Genomic DNA, 14,539 nt, shown 5'->3' on the forward strand with positions numbered 1-14,539 from the left:
CTAAGAAAACAAAAGCTGAATGTTTTCTCTGATATGTGGATGCTAATTCACAATAAGGCTGGTGGCTAGGGAAGAATAGAGTTACTTCAGGTTAGGGGAGAGTGAAGGGAGGGGAGGGGGTATAGGGGTAAGGAGGATAGTAGAATGTAACTATATGACTGGTGGGATTTTACATCATGTGTAACCAGAAGAATGAGAAATTATACTCCAGTATATGTGATGTATCAAAGTGTATTCTACTGTCATGTGTAACTAATTATAAAAATTTTTAAAAAGATGACTATAAGGTTTTTGGCTTGAACAATTAGTAGAATGGAGTTACCTTGATGAACTTTTGAAATAATCAAAAATACAGTGATTGAAAAGTCTCAAATTATAGCATTCTTCAGGAACATAGTAAGATAGAACATGCACAATTGTCCTTTGTAAGAATTGTCTAAAGGATGTTTTGTTCTGTTCTATTTTGTTTCTTTCTTTCTTTTTCTTTTTTTTTTTTTTTTTTTTAACAGCGATTGAACTTAGGGCGCTTAACCACTGAGCAATATCCAAGTTTTTAAAATTTCTTATTTTGAGACAGGTTCTCTCAAACTTGCTTAGAGCCTCACTAAGTTTCGGAGGCTGGCCTTGAACTTGCAATCCTCCTGCTTCAGCCTTCTAAGTTGCTGGGAACAGGCGTGTGCCACCACATCTGGCCTAAGGGATATATATTTATTTATACAGTACTGGGGATTGAAACCAGGATATTCTACCACTGTTTTCCTTTTTTTTTCCAAAGCAGGCTTGTGCTGAGCTGCTCAAGCTAGCCTTAAACTTATGATTCTGAGCCTCAGCCTCAAGAGTAACAGGGAATACAGGTGTGCACCATCTTACCTGACTCTATTCATATATCTTTGTCTGAAATAATTTTAAAATATGTGGATATTTATGCAGAACATTCTGAAGACCTCACATAGTACTATATAGTTTGTTTCCAGGGTGTCTGAAAGTTTTGCTCATGTTCACAGCTACCTGAAACTATTCACAGAGATACATAAAATTGACAAACCTATCATTAATAATAGGAGTGGGGGGGGAGGGGCTTAGGGATTTAACCCAGGGTTGCTGTACTGCTGAGCTATATCCCCATCCCTTTTTATTTTTTGTTTAGAGAAAGGGTCTTGCTAAATAGTGAAGACTGGCCTTGAACTTGCCATCCTTCTGCCTCAGTTTCTTGAGTAGCTGGGATTATAGGCTTGTGCTACCATGCCCAGTTTATTAACAGGTTTTGTAGTCTCCAATGTTATGTATAAATTGTTGCAGATAATAATCTTGAAACACACAATGAATGCCATAATCCTGAATGTTGAGCCCCCAAAATACAAGAATTCTGAAAATTACAGTCCTGAATGGTTGAAATCCTGAAAGCTAAAATTCCCCAAATTGAAATTCCCATGAAAAAATAAGTGGGTAGCAAGCTGAATTCTGGTAAAAGGATTGAACATGTAGAAGTGATGAAATGACAGTGATGAAACTTCAATTTAAAAATGAATTCATTCAAATGGATAAGGAAAATGTGAGATATATATATATATATATATATATATATATATATATATATATACACACACACACACACACACACATACACACATATACATATATACATAGTGGAATTTTATCCAGCCCAAAGAAAACTGAAATTATAGTATTTGCAGGAAAATGGATGACTCTAGAGACCATTATGTTAAGTGAAATAATCCAAACTCAGAAAACCAAGCTTGGATATTTTCTCTTATATGCAGAAGCTAGAGAGGAAAAAGGAAAAGAAAAGTGAGGTTGAATCTCCTAAAAATCAAAGGGAGATCAGTAGAAGAAAGGGAACAGGGGATGACAGGCAGGAGAGATGGGGGAACAAATTCCATGTATATACAAATGTAATGCAACAATAAAAAATATGGAAAATTTCAAAAAAATAAAAAGGACATCCATTGAGGGATGAGGGTATAGTTCAATGGTAGTGTACTTGCCTATCCTGGGTTCAGTCCCCAGTACTTAAAAAGAAAAAAGCATCCATTGGTCTGCATTAGCTAATGAAATTATAGGAACTTTTAATTAATTAAAGCTGTACTTTTGTAAATAAGTCAGGAGAGTTACTGACTGAATTAAAAATAATTTTGTGCATAGCAGAATAGGAAGACACACAGTGGTGTTGATCACCAGTATTGTTTCTACCAAAGCTATGCTCCTTGTATGGATACATATGGAATAGATTTCCATGTACCCAAAACAATATCAAGACATAGCACAAAAGGTAGAAAAAGTTAGTAGGAAATGCTCACGTTGGGGTGTATCAAATCATAGATAATTTTTAAAAGATCAGTGCCATATAGGAAATGAATGTGAACACGTGCTCTGAGGAGAGCCAGGGATAGGGGTAGGAGCAAAGGGGAAGAAGCAAGCTATTCATTGTGATGAAGAACTTCAAAATATAGTTAATGATCATGAATATTCTTATGGACTGCATCTGTGAAACTGCCTAATAATCTATTTCTGTTAGATACTTTTATTTGTCAAACTTTTAGCTTTTTTCATTTCTTTCACCCTCCACCCTTGGGCTTATCAACCCAAACTGTTTTGAATTGTCAGCAATATTTTTTTTTTACAGTTCTTCATACTATATAGCTCATTTTTACATTATTTCTAATATTGGAGATATAAATTATATAAAGATTTTTAAAGAATTCTAATTTTATGCCTTTTTTTTTTTGCAAATTTGACCTATAGAAATGCATCATCATAACATTGTTCATATATATAAAAGTTTTGAAACTTCTTCAATAACTGAAGCAATGTTATTTTTGTAATCTGCATTCATAAGGTATAGTTTCTTAAACTTGTTCCTGTTAGGGCTGGGATGTAGCTCAGTGTAGAGTACTTGCTTATCATGCTCAATCCCAGAATTTAATCCCTACTACCTCAAGGGGAAAAAAAAGTGAGTACATACATATTCTATGGCAATTAATTGCAGTTTTTGATTGTTCTCATCAAAAGGCCTAGGTTGTACATCACAGTACTTCAGAAGATTTCAGTTATAAAACCAGATGCAGGGCTGGGGATGTGGCTCAAGCGGTAACGTGCTCGCCTGGCACGTGTAGGGCGCTGGGTTCGATCCTCAGCACCACATAAAAATAAAGATGTTGTGTCCACCGAAAACTAAAAAATAAATATTAAAAAATTCTCTCTCTCTTTAAAAAAAAAACAAATGCATACAATTACTAATTGTAATGATTTAAACTTAATAATTTAAACTTATTTCTTCATGAATATGGTTAATCTGCTCTTGATTATTATGCCTTTGTGACTGGTGTTAGTACACTGGAGTGTTTATGTTTGGGAAAGTAAGTTTGTTGTTATTGCCTATTTTATTGTAAAGTGACTTATGAAGTGTTATGTTGCATCTTTATTTTTCTCAAATCCCCTTTCAAAATTTTAAATAGGGTTGGAGGTGTAACTCGGTAGCAGAGAACCTGCTGAGCATGCCTGAGGCCCTGGGTTTAGTCCCCACACCACTGAAAAGAAAAAAGAGCAGATAAACTTATTTTAAAATTTTTTTTCCAGAATTATTTTTGGAATTTCAATATTTTGAGATTTTAGACATTAGGGATTTTAATGTTTCATGATTTCAGCATTTGGGATTGTATCTTTTCAGATTGTGACCCAAATTCTGTGAAATTGTTCTAATACTATCAGCAACAGTATGTGTTGGAAGATTTCAAAGAATGGAAGCATATTTTTCTATTTTGCTAAAAAGCTGACCTACATTAAAATGGAATACTAACAAAAATAAATAGTGTTTTGTTCTAACTCAGATATTTAACTTTGGTTCATACTTCATTAGGCACTCAACAGAACCTTTTAGTTTCTTCTGTAAAAGAAAAGGCATCCCCCAAAGCAACAGAAAATGTATTTAAGCAGCAAGAGATTCCTTCTGTGTTTCCTGAGATATCTGTTTCTCCCTTAAGCATGGCACAAGGAGCTCCACTCAACTCAAGCTCACAACCTGTGGTCCAAGTATGTCATTTTTAAATTATTGGTTCCTGAAATATTTCAATATACTTGGATGTTGTAATATTTATACTTTTTAAAAGTTGCTATGATAATTGTCTTCAGCATATAGCAATCCCAAGTAATACTGTTCCTGCCTCTTTGAACATTGTATGAACAGACACCTAGAATGCTAACCAAATGTTGAACATTTCTTAGGTAGAATTTGAACTGTTTTGGTATCTTGATAGCATTAATATAAAGAGTTGTCCATTTATATAGTTATCTTTTTAAAATTGTATGCCCTAGTTGATTTAAAGTATTCAGAAAACTTTTGATATAGCCATGACTGATTTATTTTATTTATCTTAAGGGGTTATAAAAGGCAATTCTTTGGGATGTAGGAAGAAAATATTTTAATATTCTATTTATTTAGTCTATAAAAGAAAAATTAACCTTTATTAATACTTAATACATGGATTATTTTATAAATTATATAAAAACTTGGCATCAGTAATTGGTCCCCCTTATTTTTAAAAACCTGATGACTATGTGCTTAAGTATAGCTTCTTCTTGTTGAATTGTTTGATTTTAGGTTACAAGAGGTGTGAAGAGAAAAGCAGATACAACAACTCCTACAACTTCTGTAGTTAAAGCAAGTAATGAATCTTCTCCAACACTTACTGAAAAAAAATCAATGCGAATGCCACCAATAAACGAAAATGTGCTGAAGAATGATTTGCCAGATTCTCAACAACAATATAAGGCTGTAAGAAGTGTTACAGTAACTGAACAATTAAAGCACTGTAGTGAAATTCTTAAAGAATTGCTTGCAAAGAAACATTTATCATATGCGTGGCCCTTTTATAATCCTGTTGATGCTAATGCTTTGGGACTTCATAACTACTATGACATTGTCAAAAATCCAATGGATCTTGGAACTATTAAGGTAAATATTGCCTTAATAAAAGGAACTTCATTTCTTGATTATAAAAGCTGAGCATGGTGGGGTGCACTTGTAATCCTAGGTACGCAGGAAGCTGAGGTAGCAGGAAGGATCACTTGAGCCCAGGAGTTTAAACAAAGACAACAAAAAAAAAAGTAATATTGCAAGAAATTTGCAATGAAGAAGATGAAGAAAATTAAAACACGAATCACATCACCTGAAGTGAATCATTGGAACATTTTAAAATGTATCTTTTCTCATGTTAATACATCCATTGTTCTTTTGCACTACTGGGGATTGAACCCAGGGGTGCTCTACTGCTTAACTACATCTCCAGCCCCGTTTATTTTTTATTTTGAGACAGGGTCTGGCTGAGTTGCCCAGGCTGGTTTTGAACATGTAATCCTTCTGCCTGACCCTTTTGAGCATGGAGATTACAGGCGTGCACAACTGTACCTAGCATATTCATTGTTCTTCATCACAATATTTGGGTTACGGTGAATAATATAATCCATACCCATTGTACTGCCTGTCCTTTATTATTGTCTACATGTTTGATTCTTCTTTTTAACACAGTTTTGATTTATTTTTTTAATCAGCAACATAAAGTTTATTAACATTACCAAATTTTGGGCTCACCCTCATTCCTTGCATCCTACTTTTTCCTCTTTGGGTTTGTTCTCTTTGTTGAAATGTAATATTAGTGTTTTTTTCATGAGAGTTTTTAGGTGGTAAACTCTTACTAGTTTATATCTTAAACTATATTTTACCCTTATACTTGAATGATTCTTTAGTTCACTATAGAATTCTAAAATGACAGTTATTTCCCTCAGCAATTAGAAGACATATTCCAACATCTCTTGCTGATTTCTGCTGTCAGTTTGCTTGGTAATCCTTCCATAAGTTATGTGTCTTTCCTCATCTAGCTGCATATTTTATTTTATTCATCTTAACTGGAAGTTAGCACTTTCAGTATGAATATTTGTATCTTAAGTTCTGAAAATGTTTAGCCATTTTCTCTTTAAAATAGTGCTTTCTTTCTTTTCCCTATATACTAACTCAGAGATCATGAAACATCTGAAATAGGTAAACCTGAACCAGATCTTAAAAATAGATAGAACTTAGTAATTTATAGGATGTTTCAAGCATGGGAAACAAGTTTGTACAATCATGAAGTAAGAAAACACATTACACTGGGCAAACTTGAAACAGAGAATATGAAAAGAGACCTGGGGAAAAATTAGACTGGGAGGAAATCTGATTCATAAATACAAAAGAATATTATAAAGAAGACAAAAACTGCTGTTAAAATAACTAATAAAAATTTTAAAAAATAAGAATAATGTCCTTCTATTTGATATTTATAGTGTTTTTCCCTAGCAGCAATTTATAGACACCTTACAGGACTCTAAAATGAAGGTGACTTTGATTTAGTTTTCTGAAGTCACTCTCAATTGACAGTGATCTGATTGGTAGTAAGTTATGTCTCTTGGAAATTTTACCTTCATTTTTTTTTAAACTTGTATGTTTGTGTGTGGTATTGGGGATCAAACCTTGCATGTGCTAGGCAGGCATTCTCCCATCAAACAATATCCCCAGCCCTTTTTAAAATTTTATTTTGAGACAAGGTCTTGCTAAAGTTGCTCAGGTTGGCCTCAAACTTACTATCCCCCTGCCTCAGCCTCCTGAGTAGATGGGATTATAATAGGCCATGCCACCACACCCAGCCGTTTTATTTTTTTCAAATTACAAATGCTGTCTAGCATAATGTATTTGTATATTGCCTTTTGAATTTGTTTGTGACTTGTCCACTAATATATATATATTTTGCTTAAAAGTCTGTTAGATTTTCTTGCTAATTTTTCTTTTTTGTAATGGATGCCTATTTAGATACTCTATGTCCCACTCTTAGAACACCTTATGTGTAGCCATCAAAATTGTAACCCATACTCTTATTACTCTTTTGTTTTTATTACCTTTCCATTCTCAGGAGGATTTTGATTTAAATCTTTCATTTAAATGTTCAAGATCAGCTTAAGATTATCTTTTTGTTTGTTTGTTTTCTTATTATCAAAATTACCTATTGTGATTATATGAAAATGCTGTGGTTTTCTGCCTTTGTGATTTTATTTCTGTCCTTTTCTTTGTATGGATCACACTCCCTTATTATTTCTTTTTTTTAATATTTATTTTTTAGTTGTAGTTAGGCACAATGTCTTTATTTTGTTTATTTATTTTTATGTGGTATGGAGGATCGAACCCAGGCCTCAGACATGCTAGGCATGCGCTCTACCACTGAGCCACAACTCCAGCCCCCTTTATTATTTCTACTATAAAAATTCATTGGATTATTTTTCAAAGTCTAAGAAATATGAAATGTCAAATTTTAACATTTGTCAAATATGGATATTGAGTTATTGGTTTTGTTATTTTCTATGTTCTCCTGTACAACTGAATTATTTCATATATAAACACTTAAAATAGGCACTCAAACAGTGATTGAATTGAACTATATTGTCTGTGAAACTTATAACTTTTCCTTAATTTAGAGGAAAATGGACAATCAAGAATATAAGGATGCATATGAATTTGCTGCAGATGTTAGATTAATGTTCATGAATTGCTACAAATACAATCCTCCAGATCATGAAGTAGTAGCAATGGCTAGAATGCTTCAGGTGAGTTTTTACTTGTTCTCTGAAAGCAATTTTCCTCCTAATATAGTTTAAAAATTTTAGAATTATAATGCAGGAATTAAAGAATAATACAACCCTAAATATCACAAAATAATTTATAAATAATACTTTTTAAACTGTTTGGGTTTGTCTTTTGACTTATGTTGTTCAGTAGCAAGTCTTTTAATGAAGCTGCCCACCATGCAGAAAAAGTTGGGGAAATATTCATGAAGTAGGTTCAGTAGATATCTGAGATAGGTTGATTAGGATACCCATCCCACTGAAGGGGAAATTCAAGGACTTCTGAGTCTTAGTCATTAGAAGAGAATGACACATCAACTGTAGAACTTTTCAAAGAAGGTTCCCTATAAAACTTGAGAAGTCTTTTAGGGATTGGCTAGCTTCACTTAGAATAATCTGCTCTAATGCCATCCATTTCCCTGTAAATTCTATGATTTTGTCATTTTTTAATGCAGAGTAATACTCCATTGTGTATAAATGCCACATTTTTTTTATCCATTCGTCTATTGAAGGGCATCTAGGTTGGTTCCACAGTCTTGCTATTGTGAACTGTGCTGCTATGAACATCGATGTAGCAGTGTCCCTGTAGCTGATGTGATTCTGCAATCTGTGTATGGGGTGAAGGTGGGAGTTCATAACCCACTTGAATCAAAGTGTGGAATATGATATGTCAAGAAATTTGTAATGTTTTGAACAACCCACAATAAAAAATTAAAAAAAAAAAAACTGCAATGCATGTTAATTAAATTATCCACTAAAGTATTTAAAACAGTGGCTGTGTAGTCATATATTTTCTACTTCAACTAGTACAATTATTTCATCATGTATCAAAAATAAAGTGGGACCTCAGCTCCATGCAGACAGTGAAAAAAAAAAAAAAAAAAAAAAAACTTGAGAAGTCTATGCATGGAAAATGGAGAAAATTTGCTGAGATTACCAGGCAGTGAAGCATGGGTTTGTCTTCTGGTATATCTTAAAGAATTCTTATCAAAATATGATACTGAAATATACTATTTGTTAAATGGTATTATTGCTGCATTAAATCAGAAATGCAGAAAACCTTCACAGTCTGCTTTTTCAATACAGGATGTTTTTGAAATGCATTTTGCCAAAATCCCCGATGAGCCTGTTGAGAGTATGCCTGTTTGTTATCTCACAAATGATACTACAAAAGCCCTTGGTAGAGAAAGCACTAGTGAAGCGTCCTCTGAAGATAAATCTTCTGATGATTCTGAAGATGAGAGAGTTCAGCGTCTTGCAAAGCTTCAGGAGCAGGTAGTTGGTTATATTGAGACAAGTTCTAATATTCTATGAACTAATATTCTATAAAATCCTTCTTGTATATATATTTTTTCATACTGGGAATTGAACCCAGGAGTACTCTTTATCACTAAGCTACATCTCCAACCCCTTATTTGATTTTGAGATAGGATCGTCTTAAGTTGCTAAGGCTAGCCTCAGAATTGAAATCTTCCTGCCTCAGCTTCCCAACTTGGTAGGGTTACAGTAATGCACCACCACACCTCGTTTCTTGTATAGATTTTTGTTTATGGTGGTAGAGTTAGAACTCGGAGCCTCTTACCTGTGAGGTAAGTGAGCCACATTACCAGGTTCCTCCTCTTTGATTTAAAGATATTATATTTAGATCACTTAGCAATTGTGGCTTTATGTACTTATTGGCACATTTGTTGTGTTTAATAGTCTTTCATTTATCTATATATTCATAAAACTTTTTTCATAGTTCCATTATTTATATTCTCTATTCTCAATCACAATGAGTTGTTGATTCTCACTGAAATGATTTATGACATAATCTGAGAGACTTTGTGGATAAGATCTTAACATTGTTCCTTTTTTGATAAAAGGTTAACCTGTTCTGTTATCAAACCTGAAAAGTTAATTATTAAAATTAAAGACCACCCAGAAAGTCATTCTTGGTCTGTTTTATTTATTTATTTATTTATATTTTTTTTACAGTCCTGGAATCAAACCCAGGGCTTTGGACATGCTAGACAAATGCTCCTCTTCTGAGCTATATGCCCAGTCCTCTTGGTCTATTTTTAGAGGAGTGTTTATCGGATAGTGTCTGAAGTTTAATGTAGTTTAATGTAAGTTTAATGTAGTCTACAGTGAATTTCTGAAGTGAAATAAAAACCTGAAAGGAATGTAATATGATATGAATTTCACAAGGGATACTCTCTTTGGAGTACTTCAAATTTTTATCTAGTCATTTAATTATTTAGAGCCATGAATGTTTAAAGATCTTTTTGTTCCCCTTTATCAGCTTAAAGCTGTTCATGAACAGCTACAGGTTCTGTCTCAAGTACCTTTCCGTAAACTAAAGAAAAAGAATGAGAAATCTAAAAGGGGGAAAAAAAGAGAAAAGGTTAATACTAGAGATGAAAATCCAAGAAAAAACTTTAAGCAAGTGAAACCAAAGGATAAGTCCAAGAGCAAGTAAGTAACTTTTATGATGACTTATTAAAACAAGAATAACACTATCTAAAATAAATTTGGGTGGGGGTATAGCTCAGTGTTAGAGTATGTGCTTAGCCATGTGCAAGGCCTTGGGTTCAATCCCCAGCACCATAATAAAATAGTAAAATAAAATTAATGAAATAAATTGTACTTTTTGTTTCAGCCAACCAAAGAAGAGGAAACAACAGGTCTTTGTTCTGAAGTCTGAAGATGAAGATAATGCTAAGCCTATGAACTATGATGAGAAAAGACAGCTAAGTTTGGATATAAACAAACTCCCTGGAGATAAACTTGGGAGAGTAGTTCATATAATACAATCAAGAGAACCCTCACTAAGAAATTCCAATCCTGATGAGATAGAGATTGACTTTGAAACACTGAAAGCATCAACACTAAGAGAATTGGAAAAATATGTTGTGGCATGTTTAAGAAAAAGACCACTAAAACCTCATGGTATGTATTTCTATCTATTAATAAAAATTTAGTATGGAATTGTGTTGATCTTTGGTTTTACTAACTCTTTTTACTCCTAAATCACGTAGCTAAGAAAATAATGAAGTCCAAAGAAGAACTTCATTCACAGAAAAAACAAGAGTTGGAAAAGCGGTTACTGGATGTCAACAATCAGTTAAATTCTAGAAAACGGCAAACAAAACGTAAGTAGCAATTTTTTGGTTTTTGGTACTGGGTATTGAACCCAGAGAAGTTTTACCGCTGAGCCACATCCCCAATCATTTTTATTTCTTATATTTAATTTTGAGACAGGGTCTCACTAAGTTGCTTAGAGTCTTACTAATTTACTGAGGCTGGCCTCAAACTTGTGACTCTCCTGCCTCAGCTTCCCCAATTGGGATTACTAGCATGCACCATAACCACCACATCTGGTATAGGTGGTAGTTTTTAAATGTTCTTGTCATTTAATTCATTTGGCATTTTAATGTGATTCTCTGTTTTCAGTTGAGAAAACACAACCATTGAAAGCAGTTGGAGGTGGGTCCCGCCTGAGTGAGAGCAGCAGCAGCAGCAGCAGCAGCAGCAGCAGCAGCAGCTCATCAGAGTCTGAAAGCAGCAGCAGTGATTCAAGCTCTTCAGACAGCAGTGATTCTGAACCAGGTTAGCTGCCTCCTTAAGTGTACCTCTGTTGGTGGGAACCTTATTTTATTGTAATATTGAGACGTATATTTTAAAGAAGGATTTGTTACTTACCCAGAACTTATGATTTGGATGCCACACTAATTATTTAATTGCATGTAGACAGCCTTACTATTTTCTTAAAAGAGATAACTGTGTAAAAAGAAATTTCATATACATATGTGCCTTGTAGGTTTACAGTGTTGAAAATAAGTTACTCATGGTGGAATAGTACCTTAATAAATAATACCAGATCTTAAACCAGAAAATATTAGCTAATAAAACACTGATTTTCACTTTTTACAAAATGAAATTTTGAGGGCATCTTTCAATTTATTCTCCATGATATATCAAATCACTCTAATGTTGCAAGGTATGTCCTATTGTAATACTATGTTCTGAATTGAATAGTCATTTTGATTTAAGAAGTCAGTCATCCCAGAAACTGCAAAGCAGATTATTTTTTCACTTTCTTGGTTTCTTCACTATAGAATATTGTCTTCCATCTATAGAAAAATATATTTTAAATCCAGATTCACAGTTATGCTAAAGTACCATATTACATTTTATAGTTTATCTGTTGTGTCAAGCTTAGGTCATTCACATTTTCTTTGTGTTTTTTCATTAATAGTCATACAGTTGACAGGTATTCACTGCCCCAAGGATGCTGACTTGGCAGTGGTTGACCATTATTGACCAAAAGGCAAAATCACAATATAGGATGTTTTTGTGCCTAAATTTTGCTTATTTTAAATGAGATTTCTTGTTAATGAAATTCAGTTCTCTTTTAAAAATCCCACATAGACTATTGTGACATCAGAAATTCTTGCCATTTGTAAGAATATCCCTCTTTTTTCATTCTGATAGTTAGGGTCTGCTGGCTTAACAGTACATTTTATTTTACTTTTGGTTCTGTTTAGTTTGCATTTATGTGGTGTTGGTTGCTGCATTTTGTTTTTACATTTCTAAAGTATATAGTGGCAAACAATTTTGTAAGAATAAACAATTTTTTTCTTTTGTTGGTATTTGTCATACTAGAAAATTTTTAGATTAATTTAGGGCTCTGATTATACAGTATTTCCTTATATTTGACTTTTAAACATAAAGCAATACTGGAAAAAAATCTAAATTGCATTTAGTATTTTAAATTGTAATTAGCAATTGTAATGTCATCTAATAAAGCATTTGTGGCCTAATAAGTTAGAGCACTTTGTCTTTTATTTGTAAGCTATAAACTTTATTATAACAATTAGTTTGTGTATCATTTGACTATTGCTAATAAATGCCTTGAATACTAGAGGAAAAATACAACATAAAGAGCTTTTCAATAAAATACTTTTTAGTTGTAGTTGGACACAATACCTTTATTTATTTTTATGTGGTGCTGAGGATCGAACTCAGGTCCTTGTGCTAGACAAGCGCTCTACTGCTGAGCCACAACCCAAGCCCTAAAATACCTTAATTTTAATTTCAATTATCAGTTTGATAGAATATTCTAGTATGTTGCTTGAAGGAAAGAATGTATTTATTTATTTATTGCCAACTATATATTCTTAAAATGATTGGATATCTATCATGTTTTTCTAACTTCTAGCAGAATAACTAATTTTCAGAATTCTAACCTTTTTTTTGGTACCGGGAATTGAACTCTGGGGCACTTGACCACTGAGCCACATCCCCAGCCTTATTTTGCATTTTATTTGGAGACAGAGTCTCACTGAGTTGCTTAGGGCCTTGCTGTTGTTGAGGCTGGCTTTGAACTCCAGATCCTCCTATTTTAGCTTCCTGAGCAGCTGGGATTACAAGGGTGTGCCACTGTGTCCAGCAGAATTCTAATCTTAAAATACTGCTGACTTCTTATTTTATGATCGATATTCTTGATTAATGTCATCGTCCTCAATTAAAAGTGTTTTTAAAAATTCACTATTAAAATAAAGTCAGAGTAGCATTAGTTTTCTTTTTCTTTTCCTGACAACACTGGCTGTTGTACCCAAGGCCTTTGGCATGCTAAGCCAAGCAAGCACTCTATCACTGAATTGTACCCTCAGTCCCAATTTTTCTGATTTGACCTACATTATGAATAGCACAGCTTGTGACACTAAGGTCAATTTTTCTTCTAACCTGATAATGTAAATTGTCATTTATTTTTGAAATTTTAATTGTCTCTATGTACTTTGCTGAAAAAAACACTGTTTATGTTTATTCTAAACTGCAAATGCAAAGTTTAACTTAATAGCAAAATTATATCTTTGCTTGATATTAAGTAATGAAGAAATAGGACATTTTTTCCTAAATATTAATTTCATTTGTACCCATAAAAATACTTTAAGGCTCTTCCTAGTGACTCAGGAGGATCACAAATTCAAAGCCAGCATTAGCAAAAGTGAGGTGATAAGCAATTCACTGAGATCCTGTCTCTAAATAAAATACAAAGTGGGACTGGAGATGTGGCTCAGTGGTCAGGTGCCCCTGTTGAGTTCAATTCCCAGTACCAAAAAAAAAAAGAAAAAGAAAACTTTAAGGCTCTCAATTTCTAGTATGTAAGCTAAGAGCATTTTTTTTTTTACTTCCTTGGGAATAATAATAAAAATTATGAGCAAAATGATTTTAAGTTGTGAAATAAGCAAGTCAGACCATATCAAAACCAATACCTATTATTAAAATAACTAAAGCATCTACTGTTCTTAATCTTGCATATGATGTTTTCAAAGAACAGATCACAGATCCTTTGTCAAAGTTTCAGGGTTGGGGGAAATGGTGCTACTTACTCAGAAAAAAAAATTTGTGAAAATTAGGTAGTTCATCAAAGATTTATATGCTGTATAATCTATTAAAAATTAAATGAGGAGCTGGGGTCTAACTCAGTGGTAAAGTGCTTACTAGTATGTGTGGTAGAGTGTTTGCCCCTACCCCCATCCCCACACACAAATCATTTTGGTTGGATCCACTGCTCTGCAGAAAATTAAATATATTCAAATAATTACTTATTAATTGTTCAAAACTGAAAGTTTTAATTGAATATTCTGATTCCCAGAGCTCTAGTTAATAGGCTTTTAATTATTTATCAGTATAGAAGATATGAATATAATGTAATTTCTTCAAAACTTTGGGGAGGAAACTTTATTGAATGCTCTGTGACATACTCCCTTTTTTAAAATTTCTTTTCTTTCTTTTTAGTTGTTGTTGGATCTGTATTTTATTTATTTATATCCAGTGCTGAGAATTAAACACAGTGCCTCACACATGCTAGACAAGCACTCTACCA

At 33.2% G+C, this 14,539-nt stretch overlaps 1 protein-coding gene across 1 annotated transcript in view; it reads left to right on the forward strand.

Annotated features, from left to right (window-relative positions):
* Brdt (bromodomain testis associated) overlaps window positions 1-14,539 on the forward strand; it is a 48,604-nt gene that overhangs the window by 8,147 nt on the left and 25,918 nt on the right. Inside the window, exons 4-11 of the mRNA XM_027935109.2 lie at window positions 3,878-4,050; window positions 4,619-4,972; window positions 7,519-7,647; window positions 8,752-8,940; window positions 9,950-10,122; window positions 10,307-10,596; window positions 10,686-10,799; window positions 11,101-11,256. Coding sequence (XP_027790910.2) covers window positions 3,878-4,050; window positions 4,619-4,972; window positions 7,519-7,647; window positions 8,752-8,940; window positions 9,950-10,122; window positions 10,307-10,596; window positions 10,686-10,799; window positions 11,101-11,256 — 1,578 coding nt within the window. The remainder of the gene's footprint in view (window positions 1-3,877; window positions 4,051-4,618; window positions 4,973-7,518; window positions 7,648-8,751; window positions 8,941-9,949; window positions 10,123-10,306; window positions 10,597-10,685; window positions 10,800-11,100; window positions 11,257-14,539) is intronic.

The sequence above is a fragment of the Marmota flaviventris genome, chromosome 10 (assembly GCF_047511675.1).
Source record: "Marmota flaviventris isolate mMarFla1 chromosome 10, mMarFla1.hap1, whole genome shotgun sequence".
Taxonomy (NCBI): domain Eukaryota; kingdom Metazoa; phylum Chordata; class Mammalia; order Rodentia; family Sciuridae; genus Marmota; species Marmota flaviventris.